The sequence below is a fragment of the Berghia stephanieae genome, chromosome 5, assembly GCF_034508935.2.
Source record: "Berghia stephanieae isolate SIO BIC M18660-M18661 chromosome 5, UCSD_Bste_1.3, whole genome shotgun sequence".
Taxonomy (NCBI): Eukaryota; Metazoa; Mollusca; class Gastropoda; order Nudibranchia; family Aeolidiidae; genus Berghia; species Berghia stephanieae.
The window spans coordinates 5737080-5756274 of NC_088364.1; the positions used below are offsets into that span (position 1 = coordinate 5737080).

Here is a 19195-nt window from a genome sequence, read left to right on the forward strand (position 1 = left end):
GTACTCGAAGATTGCCCAGATATAGATAAGACTTGTTTGATTTATGTCCTATACTAAATGTTTTCTCTTTTTTGAGGCTGTGTCTGACCCTATCCTGGAATAAGACGGCAGGACCTACTAAAACTTTTATATGACCTCCCTTTATTTTTTCTTTAAAGGAACTCGTTTTTCAAAACTTCTGAAACTAAATCATACCATCGGCTAAGACTCACAAATGTAACAGTTACACATGTTTAAAAAGAACAAGCCACAATGTAAGGATACCAGTTTTCTCAGCCGGTATTGTTGGATTCATGTTCAATCAGAGATCATGGGGCTGAAGCAAACGTCAAATACATTCTTTTATTATAAAGATTTTGAATTTTGAGCTTGAAGCCAGAAAATGGTTGACATTTTAATCATTTTAAAAATGAATGTTGGTATTTTTTAATTTTCATCTGTATATTTTAGAGAAGCTAGCAGCCATGTTTTATTTTATTTATTTGTTAGGTTTAGTCAAGTCTTTTTTTTTCTTAGCTGGTTATATTACATGCATCTTCTATTTATCAGCTTTGCTTGTCTGTAAATTTTATTATTCTTTGGTATGTTTACAAGAAAAGTATCGTCAGGGAATCTCATTGTTTACTTTCTCTCTGCTGAGTAAAAGAGTAGAGGAATACGCATTGGAATCAGCCATCTATGATACACAGCTTGCATGTGTTGCTGTGGTTGGAGTGGTGACGTATACAACATGCTTTGACCCTAAGATTAAGTTCCTGAATTTGATTCTGCGTCTAGCAACCGGCAGACAAAGAATGGCTTTTATTAACGCTCATTTTCCCCAACCCTGTAGAAGAGGGACTCACGTTTTGGAATGACAAATTAGAAATTGAGAATTTGTCTAGAAAATTTGTAAAAAACATTCTTCATGTAATGCATGTGTAGAAAAGACAAGGAATATCTTTCTCTTGTTCTGACCTTTGCTTGTATTATTTAATTTTTTTAATGACATGTTTATTTCTCATCATTTCTGGAAGTAAACATATTTGTTCATACACACTTCTTCAGATCATTTCTGTAAGTGTTCAGTTATCTATACATAGATATAAATGTTTTGTTTCCAGCATTGCAATCGTGTTGATGTCAAAAAGATGACGAGCACAGTTTATAGTAGTCAACATTTATTGACATTTATAAGATGACCAATTTCGGACTATAACTTTTCCTCTTTTTTATTTATATTGATAAGCCGGGGAGGGGGGGGGGGGGGGGAGACAGGTCAGCCAGTGGTTGCCTCATGCAATCATGCAAGTGGTAGCCATTACAAGTAAAACTGAATAGTATATTGCTTAGTAAAATGACATCATGTGTGTGTATCACCTTACAGATTCTGCATCACTGATGCTCTATCTGAAATTAGTTTGGCTTGTATGGCCAAAATTTTCTCCAAGATTCAACATAAAACAACCATTTAGATTTCGATGACCACTAATATTAATTTGACTGTTCTCCTCACACAAGATTATAATGTTGACTCATATTACTATTGCCTGTTATTGAACTTTGAATGGTGATTTAAATCAGTCACCTTCAGTACCGTCTACAAGGGTTTTAGTAAATTTTATGGATGTCGTGAAAGACTAAGTAGAGACAAATAGGGAGATCAGCCAAATGTATTTTACAAGAGAAATGATAAATCTATTTCAAGAGGATCAAACAATCAAATAATCAAGTCAGTCTGTGGAAAGTGAATAATTTATTTGTGACTCAGTGTTGTTTCATTTGGTTAACTTTTTTGTTTGTTAACAAATTTAACGACTTTGTCACTGAAGATAAACCAAATAAATGTCTTCTGGGAAATTTACTAAGAATAATCAGTTGTTAGATTTATTTATTTATTGGACATTCAAAGATAAGATTTACATAACCGAGTTTGTGGATTTTTGTTTTCCCTAAAAAATTTGATATTAGATTTTGTACCTCTTTGATTCTTTGATTCTTTGATTCTTTGATTCTTTGATTCTTGGGATCATATATTTTTTAGGTTTTTTTTGTTTGTTTGTTTCAAATGTGGGAACTGATAACACACCCAATTAATGCTTTACATGTTGGTTATTTTAAACCTTTTGACATTTTAAACATCAATGATTTAACCCTGGGGTAGTTTGAAGAGTGAGATTTTAACCTGCCGCTTTTTGTTTTAACATTATTTGTATTTGTAGTAATTACACCGTTATGCAGCATTGATGAAATTTCAATAACGTGTTGTGTATGATTTTTTTTTTTGGTACCATTAGAAATTTGAAGTGTCGTTAATATAATTTCTTATCTGTTGAACACAGTGGACCTAAAATTAGACCAGGGAAGTAAACATCACATCTTTACTTATTTTTTCAAACATTTTACTTGTATAAATTAATATATTCATGAAGTGCTAAGATAATATATAACAAGATATGAAGTGAGTAGAAAAGTGCCAGAAGACAATAGAGAATAAAATAATTTTTCGCGGCGGTGGTGGGGTTTGAACCTGCGACCTTATTGGTACGACAACTCCGCCTGGCAGGTGAGAGCGTGGCTCTACCGTGTGAGCTATCCACGAACACAAAAATATTCGTTTCAAACCCAAAGTCATTTCTAGATCCCTCTCTCACCCACTTCTTGAGATCGCCGATTCGTTCACCACCATCGCGAAGTAATTTTGACCAGCAGTTAAGTTTAATAGCCAATATTCTCAGCACAAACATATAACATAGAAACGATTGAGACATTGAGTATGCTCCGGTGTATGGGGTGAATTTTTAATTCAGAAAAGTGAGTGGAGCAGGCACTTATGTTGGTAACAACAAGATATGAAGTGAGTAGAAAAGTGCCAGAAGACAATAGAGAATAAAATAATTTTTCGCGGCGGTGGTGGGGTTTGAACCTGCGACCTTATTGGTACGACAACTCCGCCTGGCAGGTGAGAGCGTGGCTCTACCGTGTGAGCTATCCACGAACACAAAAATATTCGTTTCAAACCCAAAGTCATTTCTAGATCCCTCTCTCACCCACTTCTTGAGATCGCCGATTCGTTCACCACCATCGCGAAGTAATTTTGACCAGCAGTTAAGTTTAATAGCCAATATTCTCAGCACAAACATATAACATAGAAACGATTGAGACATTGAGTATGCTCCGGTGTATGGGGTGAATTTTTAATTCAGAAAAGTGAGTGGAGCAGGCACTTATGTTGGTAACAACAAGATATGAAGTGAGTAGAAAAGTGCCAGAAGACAATAGAGAATAAAATAATTTTTCGCGGCGGTGGTGGGGTTTGAACCTGCGACCTTATTGGTACGACAACTCCGCCTGGCAGGTGAGAGCGTGGCTCTACCGTGTGAGCTATCCACGAACACAAAAATATTCGTTTCAAACCCAAAGTCATTTCTAGATCCCTCTCTCACCCACTTCTTGAGATCGCCGATTCGTTCACCACCATCGCGAAGTAATTTTGACCAGCAGTTAAGTTTAATAGCCAATATTATCAGCACAAACATATAACATAGAAACGATTGAGACATTGAGTATGCTCCGGTGTATGGGGTGAATTTTTAATTCAGAAAAGTGAGTGGAGCAGGCACTTATGTTGGTAACAACAAGATATGAAGTGAGTAGAAAAGTGCCAGAAGACAATAGAGAATAAAATAATTTTTCGCGGCGGTGGTGGGGTTTGAACCTGCGACCTTATTGGTACGACAACTCCGCCTGGCAGGTGAGAGCGTGGCTCTACCGTGTGAGCTATCCACGAACACAAAAATATTCGTTTCAAACCCAAAGTCATTTCTAGATCCCTCTCTCACCCACTTCTTGAGATCGCCGATTCGTTCACCGATTCGCGAAAAATTATTTTATTCTCTATTGTCTTCTGGCACTTTTCTACTCACTTCATATCTTGTTGTTACCAACATAAGTGCCTGCTCCACTCACTTTTCTGAATTAAAAATTCACCCCATACACCGGAGCATACTCAATGTCTCAATCGTTTCTATGTTATATGTTTGTGCTGAGAATTTGGCTATTAAACTTAACTGCTGGTCAAAATTACTTCGCGATGGTGGTGAACGAATCGGCGATCTCAAGAAGTGGGTGAGAGAGGGATCTAGAAATGACTTTGGGTTTGAAACGAATATTTTTGTGTTCGTGGATAGCGCACACGGTAGAGCCACGCTCTCACCTGCCAGGCGGAGTTGTCGTACCAATAAGGTCGCAGGTTCAAACCCCCACCGCCGCGAAAAATTATTTTATTCTCTATTGTCTTCTGGCACTTTTCTACTCACTTCATATCTTGTTGTTACCAACATAAGTGCCTGCTCCACTCACTTTTCTGAATTAAAAATTCACCCCATACACCGGAGCATACTCAATGTCTCAATCGTTTCTATGTTATATGTTTGTGCTGAGAATATTGGCTATTAAACTTAACTGCTGGTCAAAATTACTTCGCGATGGTGGTGAACGAATCGGCGATCTCAAGAAGTGGGTGAGAGAGGGATCTAGAAATGACTTTGGGTTTGAAACGAATATTTTTGTGTTCGTGGATAGCTCACACGGTAGAGCCACGCTCTCACCTGCCAGGCGGAGTTGTCGTACCAATAAGGTCGCAGGTTCAAACCCACCACCGCCGCGAAAAATTATTTTATTCTCTATTGTCTTCTGGCACTTTTCTACTCACTTCATATCTTGTTGTTACCAACATAAGTGCCTGCTCCACTCACTTTTCTGAATTAAAAATTCACCCCATACACCGGAGCATACTCAATGTCTCAATCGTTTCTATGTTATATGTTTGTGCTGAGAATATTGGCTATTAAACTTAACTGCTGGTCAAAATTACTTCGCGATGGTGGTGAACGAATCGGCGATCTCAAGAAGTGGGTGAGAGAGGGATCTAGAAATGACTTTGGGTTTGAAACGAATATTTTTGTGTTCGTGGATAGCGCACACGGTAGAGCCACGCTCTCACCTGCCAGGCGGAGTTGTCGTACCAATAAGGTCGCAGGTTCAAACCCCACCACCGCCGCGAAAAATTATTTTATTCTCTATTGTCTTCTGGCACTTTTCTACTCACTTCATATCTTGTTGTTACCAACATAAGTGCCTGCTCCACTCACTTTTCTGAATTAAAAATTCACCCCATACACCGGAGCATACTCAATGTCTCAATCGTTTCTATGTTATATGTTTGTGCTGAGAATATTGGCTATTAAACTTAACTGCTGGTCAAAATTACTTCGCGATGGTGGTGAACGAATCGGCGATCTCAAGAAGTGGGTGGAGAGAGGGATCTAGAAATGACTTTGGGTTTGAAACGAATATTTTTGTGTTCGTGGATAGCTCACACGGTAGAGCCACGCTCTCACCTGCCAGGCGGAGTTGTCGTACCAATAAGGTCGCAGGTTCAAACCCCACCACCGCCGCGAAAAAATTATTTTATTCTCTATTGTCTTCTGGCACTTTTCTACTCACTTCATATCTTGTTGTTACCAACATAAGTGCCTGCTCCACTCACTTTTCTGAATTAAAAATTCACCCCATACACCGGAGCATACTCAATGTCTCAATCGTTTCTATGTTATATGTTTGTGCTGATAATATTGGCTATTAAACTTAACTGCTGGTCAAAATTACTTCGCGATGGTGGTGAACGAATCGGCGATCTCAAGAAGTGGGTGAGAGAGGGATCTAGAAATGACTTTGGGTTTGAAACGAATATTTTTGTGTTCGTGGATAGCTCACACGGTAGAGCCACGCTCTCACCTGCCAGGCGGAGTTGTCGTACCAATAAGGTCGCAGGTTCAAACCCCACCACCGCCGCGAAAAATTATTTTATTCTCTATTGTCTTCTGGCACTTTTCTACTCACTTCATATCTTGTTGTTACCAACATAAGTGCCTGCTCCACTCACTTTTCTAAGATAATATATAATAGGAATTGATTCTTACTTCAGCTTGCCTTGTTCTAACGTACACTGTATTGAAGATTTTGTTTTTATTCTTAACTTTTTATGTTTCTTTTTGTTTTTGTTTTTTTCTAAGATGATTTTTTTTTTTTTTTTAGACGTAGCCAATATTCATTTTTTAAATGTTAATCTGTATAGCATCCTCGTTAAGCACAAGTTTTAGTTTTCAGATGGATGTTTATTTGTCATCTTTTCTTAATAGTTTCGTCATGTCTACTTTCTATCGGATTGTCGTAGATTTGGAATGGCATAATTGGTGTTGTCAAGTAAAGGGGGGGGTATTTATGGAGAAAACCAAAAAAAAAAAAAAAAAGCCATTAAAAAAACACACCAAATGAATGTATTCTCTGTACTTGCTGGCAGCTTATCACACCACTGCAGTGTTATGTGCTACTGTTATCAGTAATTTGAAAATTTATTTTCACTTTTTATGAAGAAAATTTTTAAAATAGAATTTTTAGGCTCATTTTTGATTAAACATATATAATATATATATATATATATATATATATATATATATATATATATATATATATATATATATATATATATATATATATATATATATATATATATATATATATATTAATGTATATTAATATTTTTAAAGTATTATAAATCGTTAGTTTACTTTGACATTGTATGTCACATGATCACAAATGTGCCCCACCTTCTCAATCTGGTGACCAATCATATCAAAATGGTGATATGACTGGATGACCCCCGATGCTTAAAATTCAATATTACCCTTTACTTATAAGTTAAATATAAAAAATAAATAAATAAATAAAACCCTGAAATTTCCCGCATTTGACGCCCCATTTCATTCCAATATAAAACCAGATTCATGGAGGGGGTTACATATTACAGTAAAACTGATGCTGACATTGAATTTTAAGTCTACGTTATAAAAACTTGAATTGATAAGTTGTTTTGTTTTGTTATCTTTTAATTTGAGGCTGAATACATTTTCATAACCTTTAAAGTACTACAATTTTGATTTACTCCCCATTTTTTTTCTTTAAAAAAAACAAAACAAAAACAAACTAGAATTCAACTTTTTGCATCTTGTTTATCCCAACGTAATTTTCAGATTGGGGAGTGGGAGAGGGTGGGGGAGTCACACAATAGTAATTGTATCAATAGCCTTCACCTCTGTATTTATATAAAATAAGATCAATGTACGGAATTATATTCAGTTTAGTCAAGCGTACATTGATTTGAATTATCCTCCGTACATTCTCCCAAGAAAAACACAGGGTTTGCAAGGCTTTTATCATTACCAATGACTCATTTGATAACACGCTGTATTTGTTTGGTTTTTTCCCTTTTCCTACAACACAGCATCAGAAGGATTTGATAGGTCACGTGTCAGAGGACAGCATCTTCACCAAGCTAGGCCAGTCGGGTCTAATTTCATTCTCAGACTACATCTTCTTGATGACCATCCTTTCTAGTAAGTTCCTCAACTATTTCTTTGAGAAATTAGGGAGCAGACTCAAGTGTAAGATAAAGATCTGAAAAAGTGTTTACGTATATGAAACAATGCCAGAAATCATCTTCATCTTAATAATATATTATATTTGTTGACTGCTCTTCCATATCATGAGGAAGTACTCAGTGAGCTTTACAGGGGCATCTCTTGGACTCTCTTGGAATGATTTGTTTGTAGACTCTATTTTAAGAAAAGAATGTCGTAACAATCTCACAGTGCAGCCAGCACTGCAAAGAATTGAACCCACATTATGCAGACAAGTTTTTATTCACTTGGCCACCCTACATTTTAGTCTTTTTATTCTTCCTCAAGGGAAATTTTTTTTAGAGGTTTGTCTTGAGAACATATGGAGATAATCCAGGCATCAGCAATTGTGCAGAGCTTCAAAGTGAACATTAGGCTGAGTTTCTTGCCCAAGGAAAATAAAATGAGATGCCAACAGCTTGGCTCAAACCTGGATCTCCATGGTAGTGCCTTATTTACTCGGCCACGTCTGTAAATAGATGATAAATACCATGTTGCTTTTATTTTTTCTAGTTTGTTGAAGAAGGTTTTGATCCAAAGACGTTCATTATTTGTTGTTTGGTTATTTCTTCCTCAGCTCCACCCAGAAATTTTGAAATTGCTTTCCGAATGTTTGACCTCAACGGAGATGGAAATGTCGATTTTGATGAATTTGTCAAGGTTAGTGTAACCATGGTTGCTGAAGAAGGGTTTTGAGCCTGAAATGTTCCCTGTTTCAGATTTTGTTATTTTTTGAAGGTGTTATATTCATTTTTGTTTATTACTTTTTACAGTCCACAGCTTCTAGCAGCTTCGTGTCACTTTAACAAAATATAATAAGTTAATACAATTTTGTTTTCAGGTTCAAGAGACTGTGAGAAATCAGAGCTCTGTTGGAATGCGTCACCGTAACCATGCCAACACAGGAAGTGTGGACCATGGAATGAGCTCTGCCCTTTCCTCCTACTTCTTTGGCAAAGACAGATCTAAGAAACTCACCGTGTCAGAATTCTTGGAATTTCAACGGAACCTACAGAAAGAAATTGTCCGTATTGAGGTTTGTTGGTGATTGATATTTCTGTCTGAATAATAAGAAATTGAAACAAAGAATATTTAATTTAAAGCTTGAAAAGAAGAGGGAAAAAAAAGAGGGGGGGGGGGGGGGGGGAGGGAGATGAAACAGTCAGTTTCTCGTTTATCAAATCTGCTGTGTCAGTGTTTCATGTTAAACCTTTCAATCATAAAAAATGATTTATCATCAAATGAAAGAGTATAGTCAAAAATGACATCTGTCTTACTTTGCCAAAACATTTTTATAATATCCAGTGTCCTTAAAACTGACCAGTTAAGATTTTTGAAATAAAAAGTTGGTTTCGTCATTAAAAGATCAATCTTTGAATGACTCTAAATCACTTAAGTATTCAGTACTGAATTAATCTTGATTATTAATTTAGTTGTTGGTTGTAGATAATGATGATAGTAATTTCTTGTGTCTTTCAGTTTAACCGTTTTGCTGTGAACGGCCGCCTTTCGGAACGAGACTTTGCCAATGGCTTGCTGACATATGCTGGCCTGCCTGAAAACAAAAAGGGACGCATGTTGAAGAGGGTCAGAAGGAAGTTCAAGGAACATCCTAAGGTTGGTCTACATTGTCTGGGTCTTTGATGAACAGACACTTCATCATTGTGAACAAGATTGGTATTTACAGGTTTTCCAAAGACCAGATTCTGAGATTTAGATTTTGTAAACTAAATTATAAGTAAAAAATTCTCTGTAACAATTCTTTTTTTTTTTTTTTAATTTGAATTATTCTGCATAAGGCATTTGGAAGTTTTAATCATTGGTAACTGGGTGGGGTTCCTACCTCCCATAGTGGGCAGGGGGGTACATACTGTGTCTTCTATCCCCTTATAACTGTTTTCCAACATGCTTTCTGTCTTTGTCTTGGAATGAGATTACTTGGTTTTGTCCTGGCCCTGGCCGGGGTCCTAGCTGGGACGGAAACAGTCAAATGCATAGTTATTGTGTTGGGAGATGATGTTTTTTTCCTTGTGGGTCATCTCTCTGTTATGTATTATTATATTTGTTATTTTCAATGTATAATGTTAGCATTTGAGTGTATTCCTCTTGGTTGGATTTTGTGCTTATGTCTGGATGAGACTTAGAGGTGATCTCAAACTATGTACATTGGTGGTGTGCTCTTGGAATCTACATCTGATCCCTATTTGTCCCCAGTTCCCCTATGTCTTACTTTTTCTTGTGTACTTTAATTGTAATTCTAGAACTTTTTACTATCCCATTTTCTTCCTTTTTACTGGCGCTGATATAACCTAAATGTGTTGCAAGCGCCGTAAAACCCTTAAAAACAAAAAAACAAACAATCATTGGTAATTCTTGAATCTTGCATTTAGATTGGTTCAGAATTCTATCTTGAAATTCAGATTTCTTTCAGTTATATTACAATATCGTTTTGTATTTTGTTTTTATTTTGCCTGTGGAAGATTTCTCATTTCCTGTAACAAATTGAAATGTTCCTGTCACAAATTGAAATGATTTTACAATACAACGTGAATCCAGCAACTAAGGCAAATTCTTTTCTGTCTGACAGGGAATCGAGTTTGAAGACTCGTTGTCATTCTGGCGATTCCTGAAGAGCATCAACGATGTGGACACGGCCCTCAGCTTCTATCACTTGGCCGGAGTCTCCATTGACCAAGGTTAGGATTTTACACCCTTAGGCTTAGGGGATTTGATTTTGTATTGATGCTATGGGTTTAGGTAAAATACTCATCTATTTTGCCCTTCAAATGAATAGTATCGTTATTATTATTTCTAGTATTATTATTATTATTATTATTATTATCATCATCGGCTTACTTTGATCGTCAGATGATGTCTTTTGGTTAAATTCTGTTTATAGACACTGTGGAAAGCTTAGAGTGGTTTTCTTCTTCATTTGTCAAGATTTTTTTACCCCCAATTCACTCACTCTGATATGGCTGATTCCTGTTGATATCAGAGGTCTGATTGATGATCTATATTCCTTCACGTAATGTCTAGGTGGTGGCATTAAACAATTCCACCCATAAGGGCAGTTTATTATGGGTTCGTTTTTGTTTGTTTTTTTTTGTTGTTGTTTTTCTGTAATTTTTATCCTTTTCTGATTTGGATCGAAATGTTATTTTGATTAGTGTTTTTTTTTTTTTTTTTTTTCCTATTTCCCCAGAGACCTTCAAGCACGTGGCAAAGACAGTCGCAATGGTGGACTTGTCAGACCATGTCATCGATGTGGTCTTCACCCTTTTTGATGAAAACAGTAAGATTTTCGTCGGGGGGGGGGGGGGGGGGGGGAAGGGGGTCGCATTTGTTGCATGACATTTTAATAACATACCATGTTTTGATGCTTATGGGTCCAGACTGCCTATTTTTGTAGCGTTGATGACTAAACATTTTGGGTATCTTATCTTGTAACAACAGTAAAGCAATATTGAGCATAGTCAATGGCTTGATGAGGGACGAAGATTTCAAAATCAGGCCCGATATTCTGGCCTTTCAAAGATATTATCCCATTTGACTCGGGTATGACCTGACTAAAGGGTTTGGTCGACTTTGTGAATTTTCTAGAATAGTAGACTTTGAATGTATGGGGAAGTTATGGTCATACACTGTAAAATTGTCAATATTTATAACACAATGTTGACAATTGTAGATGTTTGTTGGTCCCTACTCATACTGCTTTCTATGGAAGTGAATGTCAAGTGGTCTACCATTTGAGCTACAGAGGTCCCAATCAGCAGACTTGCTATAAATAAAATCAATATTTCCAATTATTTTTTTGGCAAACGATTCTTTTTTGGCAAACAAATTTGGCTAAATTTAGATTTTTTTTTTTTTAATGCAAATTTTTCATTTGTTGTCTGTGGAAGGTCAACATGAATCATGACTCGTATTCTTCTTTTTCTCCTCCAGATGATGGAGAGCTTAGCAACAAGGAGTTTGTGTCGGTTATGAAGAGGCAGGTGATGAGAGGCCTGGAGAAACCCAAGGACACCGGATTTGTCAAGCTCTTCTCAGCCATCGCCAAATGTGCCACCAACGTCCATTCCTCACACGAATAACACATTTAGAACTTTTAACAGGCTGGATTTCCAGTATCTAGAATAGAGAAAAGTGTCACATGTGACCTCATGTCTCAAACTGGTAATATGTCAGGGTGGACCAAATGATGGAAAATGTACTTTAAAAGTATAAATAAAACAAACTTTAGTTGAATTAGTTGTTTTCATAAAGATTGGTGGATATTTTTTCAAAGACTTCTTTCAAGCCTCGCTAGGCGAATTGTTCAGTCATTGGAAAGGGCTCTTTACTCACATTCTCTCACCACACTCAGGTGTAAAATGAGTACCTAGCCATCAACAGAGTTGTCGCTCGGAAAAAAATGTCATATCATCTAACAGGCATCATGTCTCGTACTACATGTTATCTGTTGTTGTTGGTCAGGGACCCTTTGTTAAGCGCTTTGAGCATGTTTAGTGGATATTGCACTATATAAAAGCTCAAGTCTTTTGGGGGGTTTTAACCTCAGTTTTTTCATCCTGGCATGATACCAGATTGACACAGTGGGTCACATATATATATATATATATATATATGTGTATGTAATATATATTATGAGATTTATTGGAGTCCTAACCCTCCATTAGAGAGGTTTTGATTTTAATCTAACCTGGCTCAGGTCACATCTTTTTCAAATAAGAGAGCAGACACAGTTCTGTTACTGCTCGCTTGGTGAACATGATGTGGTCTGTAGTTAAATTTAGTTTGATGAATAGAGAAAAAGATATCAAGGACATTCGACTCTAACTGTGCAAGCATCATGTGTGGTATATATTTATTAAAGCCCAATCTCTCCCCTACCCTTGTGACCAACAGACTAACCACAATTCCGTCATTTGATTAAAACACAGCCAAGGACACTCTGTTATTTTTAAAATGTTCTCAAATCAACTCTTATACAGTTACAGTCGGACATCCTCGATATACAGTATTTAGAAGAATGTACAAGTGTTGATTGTAAACTGTAAGATGGGACACGAGTGAACATTTGTGTTGAAGTGTAGGTTTTTCTGAAGTGGACTTGGACACTCCAAAACTTTTTTTTTTTTGACGAATTGCATGCAGATCTGGTCATGATGCCTTATCTTGAGTCCTGTTGTGGGAATTTTCTTTCGGCTCTTTCTTGACATTACAGATAAATAAATGAAATTGAAATGATTTTTCGTCATCCCATTGGGACGTCATATATAATATACAGTCTATTCATACAAAGTGAGCAGTGGCTGCTAAGCTTTTTTGCTCAAGGTGGAAAAAAAAAACAGGCTGCCGAAAGTTGAACTTTTTGTGTTCATGAAAGGCTTTGTGTCTTAATCACTCAGCCTTCTGAAAAACTGCAATACTGCCTTGCTTATTGGCTTAATGTGTTATGATTTTCCTACTTTCAATCCTTTGCATGTATGAATCTCTCATTTTATCAAAATCTAAAAGCAAAGGATTGTAATATATATCTGTAACTGTGGAATTCGCCAAAACATCAAACTTTTATAACATTTCGAATACTCTCTCTCTCTCTCTCTTCTCTCTCTCTCTTTCTCTCTTCTCTCTCTCTCTCTTTATAAAGGTTTATCATAGTTTTGGAGTGTGCCATAGTTCATAATTAGATTTGTCCTCACCAACATCTCACCAATGAGATAAGCGGACTTGCCAGACACAAATAGTATATTAGGGGGGGGGGGGGGTCTCGTTTTAAGGAAGGGGATGGTGGTTAAAGTGATGTGGCAAACAAGATTCAAAATTTTATTCCAATTTTGCAGGAACACAAATGCAACTGGATCTGTAGAACTGTCCCAAAATCAGAACTAGTCTCCTTTAAAGTAGTGATTTGGTGTAAAAATGGCCGAAAATATGAGGCCATTAATTCATTTTGTCAATAATTATTTTTCCGGTGCTCTGATCTGTAGAACCTTCTAGATCTCTGAGCAATGAGCAAAAATGAATATAACAGCTTCAAAAAAGAACAAATTACTTGACAAAGGAATATTTTGAACTCTAATCCCTTCATCAGCCAAGAACTTATTGAATAAAAACTGTGATACCTGGAATCCATAAAGATGAGAAGACCTCTTTTCCCATCAGTCTGGATTCTACATTGTACAACTATTACTATTACCCTTTTTTTATAGTTTCCATTGAATGAAGAAGGGTTTTTATCCCGAAATATTCTTTGTTTGATTTTTGGTTCTTTTTCAAGTGGTATATTAATTCTTGTTCAATATTATTTCTTTTTATTCCTTTTCTTCCAGAATCCTGGTATTTCCTTAATCTTATCATTACAACAAGATTGCTGCAGTTACTTTAAAATATCGTGTCACAAATGTCTTTTTGGGTTGGGGTTTTTTTTTGGCTGCCTGAGATTTTAAAATGGTGTAGCGCAGAGAGCTAGTAAAACAGTATAGATAGTACAGAAGAATGAATGTGGTTGAATATGATAGTGTTTAGTGTCATTAATTTGATTTATTCTGTCCATTTTAATGAACATTTACCATTGATCGTCAACATTTTATTATTATGGTCTTTTGCATATTTTCATCCCACAAATATTTAACTGCTTAATTATTAATATAAACTTCAGTACAGCTTATAATTTCTGGACCTGTCGCAATTGTTTGAATCATAATCGTCATTGTAAGGGATTCCTCCCCATATTGGATGTAGTTGTTTGTGTTGAGCCTTCTGGGTGTCTTCTCCTCCTGTCACATGCCAAAGGCTTCTATTTGAGACTTTGAAAGGAATTGGAACAACAATGAATATGAAAGCTAAAAAAAAAACAAAAAGAACAAAAAATAAAAACCCACTTTACATGGAATGTTTCGGGCTCAAAACCATTCTTCAGCCAACAACAAAAACAATTTAAATGGTTGTAGTATTACTGTTTTGTTTTTATTGTCGGCTGAGGAAGGAATTTGAGCCTGAAACTTTCCACGTGAAGAATTTTGTTCAATTATATAGTTGTAATTCTATTCATGTTTGTTTAATACTTTGTACAGTCCCCAGTCTCTAGCAGCTGAGCATTAAGTCATAAAGTTTTAATTTTTTATTAGGCTGTGATTCAAGACTCTTACAAAAGGTATAAAACTCTTTTTTCTTGGGTATTTTACCACAATCTTTTTTTCCTAGGTTCTGACATGACCTGCTTGCTTACTTTGTTCTTATTCCCAACTCTGATATGACCGAATAGTGTTGCAAGTGCCACGTTACTTCTCAAACTTTGTGAATAGGAAATCTTTCATTAAAACTAAAATTAAAATGAAATAATGCTCATACTAAAATGGCTTTTAAACTATTTTTTCCCCCTCTCACCTTGTATCTGTGGTAGAATTTTATTAATATATATTTGAAAGATCTTTCATTTCTTTACAGTGTAGCCGTAGCCTGAAAATCTCAAAATCACGAGTCTCTGACAAATCCATAATGTCCAATTCAATATTTCTGTATTTATCAATGACTGACATCCAGAATGAATCCGTTTTGAAAACCATTTTACGTATATATGCTTATTTGATTTTACAAAATAGACTGCGAAAGAAATATTTTAATTGGCTGATTAGGTCATACCTTTGTTGATTTCATGTATTATTGTAAGAGAAAAGTTTCACACACTATCGTGTCAGGAGAAAAAAGTATCTACACATTACATAGTTATGAAGGATTGTATGTGTTAAAATTATCATCATCATCATCAATGCCTTTTTCACCCTGGGTCAGGGTATAGGCCACAGACAAACAGTTTCCATCCTTCTCTATCCTGAGCCAACTTTTTTATCTCATTCCAGGTCTTACCACTTCTCTGTATATCCGCTTCTTTAATTCTTCTCCATGTTCCTCGTGGCCTTCCCCTTGATCTTCTGCCCTGAGGGTTCCAGTCCAATACTTTCTTTGTTATAGTTGAGTCATTCTTTCTAAGCGTGTGTCCAATCCACCTCCATCGTCTTCTTCCTATATCCTCTCCCACTGGTTTCTGCTGTGTTCTTTTCCATACTTCTTCATTTTTATCCCTAAATAGCTAGTTATTTACAGTTACAATAAAAAATAGTAGTCCTTCAGAGCCATGAGACCCATGGAGTAGCCGGAGTTTATCCCAGTTTGTATAGCAATGTGAAACAGACAATAGCAATTGCTTGCTACCCTTTGGATATGATGCTAGTCTATTGGAAAGTACCAGATCTAACAGACCCAGCTACCCAATCACTGTTGGTCAGAAAAAATCTTGACTGAATCCGGGATCTATCTCGTTCCCTTTGATTGTGAATCATTGTGAAGCAAGTGCTCTACCAACTGAGCTATCTGGACCCCCTGCAAAATATATAAAATAATATCTATTTTATGTCATTAAAGTGTCCAGATGGCTCTTACAATAGTAAATAAAATCAACAATAATGTGGAGGAGACTAAAAATGTTGGCGTGTCCGAGATAATCGTGCTACACTGTTTTCTATTCATATCCATTACTTCCTTATCAAATAATTATTATTGTTGTTTCCATGATATAAATATGTACTTGTTCAAGTTTATATAACCTATTTACTTGCTGTGATAAAATACACAATGACTAACAACACATCAAACTAATCATGTATGAATTTCCAATGTAACTTTGCAAGGATCCAAATTAATGTGGTCCATCATCTAAATTGCAAGGATCCAAATTAATGTGGCCCATCATCTAAATTGCAAGGATCCAAATCAATGTGGCCCATCGTCTAAATTGCAAGGATCCAAATTAATGAGGTCCATCGTCTAAATTGCAAGGATCCAAATTAATGTGGTCCATCGTCTAAATTGCAAGGATCCAAATTAATGTGGTCCATCATCTAAATTGCAAGGATCCAAATTAATGTGGTCCATCATCTAAATTGCAAGGATCCAAATTAATGTGGTCCATCCTAAATTGCAAGGATCCAAATTAATGTGATCCATCATCTAAATTGCAAGGATCCACATTAATGTGGTCCATCGTCTCAAAACAGTATTATGTCAGGATGAATGGGACCTGGAAAAGTGAATTTAGAATTGAAATGACAGGAAATATGAACAGTGGAAGAAATTGTAATCATTCTCAACTATAGAAATTATTCTCAAGTTCCATATTCGTGGCAATGAATTCAATTTCCAGACCCAATTTCTTCCCTACATAAACTGCTTCCATTCGGTGGGTCAAAAATATTTTCAGTTTATTTTATTGTCCTAATATTAACGTATTGTAATATTTGTTAATATTTTTCTAATTCAAACAGTACAACTTATTCCTTAATATTTAATTCTGCCTTCAATTTACATTTTAAATAAAACATAATTTTTTAATATCTTTGAATGGCTCTCATTCTCATTGGTTTTTCTCTCCTTTGTTAATGTTTATGGAAATACTACTTCCCCCACCCCCCATCGCTCACAATAAACCCCCAATAAAACACACTTAAATAGAACTGCCTCCCTGGTGGGGTCTTTTGACCTCCATGTTGTGGGCAGTTAGGCTATGTCTTCTGTTTTCCTTTTTCAGGTTGCTTTCTGTCTTTGTGAATAAGATTAATAATAATAATAATAATAATACACATTTATAAAGCGCTCATTCTCGTGTAAAACACAAGCTCTGGGCACTTTACAATATAAATATCAATTTTAAGTGAAAAAAATAATAACAACAATAACAATTCATAGCCAAATCAAGGATTCATATAGAGTCAAGAAAAACAAATACAGTAAAAATGTGTCTTGAGATTCTTTTTAAAAGTAGGTATAGACTTGCACTCCCTCAGACCACGTGGCAGTTCATTCCAAATCTTGGGGCCGAAACAAGCAAACGATCTATCCCCAAATTTTGTTCTTGATCTTTTTTCCGAAATTTTCGTTTGGTCATTACATGATCTTAAAGTGTAATTTTCAAATTTACACATGACCACGTGATCTGTGAGATATGCCGGTCCTATACCAGCCAAACACTTATAAAACAAGACACGCTGCTTTGTAATATGTGCGCTTTTCAATGGGCAACCAATGGAGAGATGTCAACAAAGGGGTTGCATGATCAAATTTTTTTTTGCCAAAAACTAATCTTGCTGCACTGGTTTGCAGCAGTTGTAATTGTTTAATAGAAGCCTGAGGCAAGTTGACAAGCAGCGAGTGACAATAATCTAGTTTCGAAAAAATGAGGGAAACAACCAATGTTTTACATGTTCCAATTGCAATATACTGACGGATCGAACTGATTTTCTTCAATTGAAAGTATAAAGATTTACAGAGCAGAAATGTGAGCTGACATTCTCATTTCTGAATCAAAATAGACACCCAAATTTTTCAGTCTTTGAAACTTTGATCTTTTCACCCCCAATCAACACCTCAAGACCATCATTCACCTTCAACTGCCCTCCATTTCCCACAATCATCACTTCTGTTTTTGACTCATTCATTTTCAACTTGTTTGCATCCATCCACTCTTTCACATCCGTCACACATTCTTCCACACGTTTCACAATATTTTCGAGATTTTTAGTTTTATCAGTAGCATAAAGTTGCGTATCATCTGCATAGAGATGATAGCGCAGCCCATGACCAGTGATGACATTAGATAATGGAGAAGTATACACAAAACAAAAAGAATTGGACCCAAAACAGAGCCTTGAGGAACACCAAAAGACAATGTATGTTGACGAGAAAGTTTATCTAAAATCATAACCTGTTGCTTTCTGCCATCTAAATAAGATTCAAAGATTACAATGCACTCTGGATACGTCGACGTTGCCTAAGTCGATTTTTTTTCTTGGTCCCTCCCCCTTCTTCCTATATAACATTAGTAAAAAAAAACCAAACTCCGTATAAGTCGATGTCGCTTAAGTCGATGTTCTTATCACTCATAACTACAAAAAAAATCACAAATAAACAAGTATTTCCATTGGTTAAAAAAGTTACCAGTAAGAATTTTAAGTGGTTAAGAATATCCGTGAACGATTGGCGCACATTGATGTGATGTACGTAGGTGCTTTGCCTGACGTCCGTGTTCAATGTACATGAGCAGTATTGAATAACTTTAATTTCTCCATCTCAAATTTTACATTGTCGCAACTTCAAGTTCAAGATTTTTTTGGTTCTAATCCCAGGCCATCCTATGTAATGGCCCTCTTAATAAGTATCAATTTTATCAAGAGGAATTCAAGTCAAGTCTACAACTACAATGGCAAACCTATCGCGGAAAAGGAAGATTCGATGCATTTGGAAAGTTTGGCATGCGACAGAAAATCATCGCATAGGAAATTGGCATTCTGTCTCGACAATTTACAAGAAGCATGACCTTGACCTAGAGGCTCCTACCCTTCCGCTTTTCGCGGAATAATTTCACTTAATTGGTATACATTCCACATTCAAGGCATTCTCATCGAGGAAATTTTTAAAAAAAAATCTCTAGCGAAAAAAAAGTGAGCTATGGCTTATTTCGTCATCTCCTATGGTCAATCAACACCCATTTTGTATGTCTGATTAGTCTCTTCAAAGTGTGTGCTGCTGATGTCGGATAATATTATATGTTTGGGAGGGGGGTTGACCGAAGTATTATTATTATTGTGACTCCAATTCGTGAGGTCAATGACCTTGGTAATATTATATGTTGGCTT

At 36.0% G+C, this 19195-nt stretch overlaps 1 protein-coding gene across 3 annotated transcripts in view; it reads left to right on the forward strand.

The window, feature by feature from the left end:
* The window catches only part of LOC144972290 (calcium uptake protein 1, mitochondrial-like), a 37083-nt gene extending 22260 nt beyond the window's left edge, over nucleotides 1–14823 (forward strand). The window contains exons 7-13 of one of the 3 annotated variants that reach the window (XM_078913379.1): nucleotides 7325–7436; nucleotides 8077–8159; nucleotides 8341–8535; nucleotides 8979–9116; nucleotides 10087–10195; nucleotides 10705–10794; nucleotides 11448–14823. In XM_078913379.1, the coding sequence (XP_078769505.1) occupies nucleotides 7325–7436; nucleotides 8077–8159; nucleotides 8341–8535; nucleotides 8979–9116; nucleotides 10087–10195; nucleotides 10705–10794; nucleotides 11448–11596 (876 nt within the window). In that variant the 3' untranslated portion in view covers nucleotides 11597–14823. The remainder of the gene's footprint in view (nucleotides 1–7324; nucleotides 7437–8076; nucleotides 8160–8340; nucleotides 8536–8978; nucleotides 9117–10086; nucleotides 10196–10704; nucleotides 10795–11447) is intronic. The other 2 variants (XM_078913380.1, XM_078913378.1) reach the window with 2 other exon arrangements.
* The last annotated feature ends 4372 nt before the right edge of the window (nucleotides 14824–19195 follow it).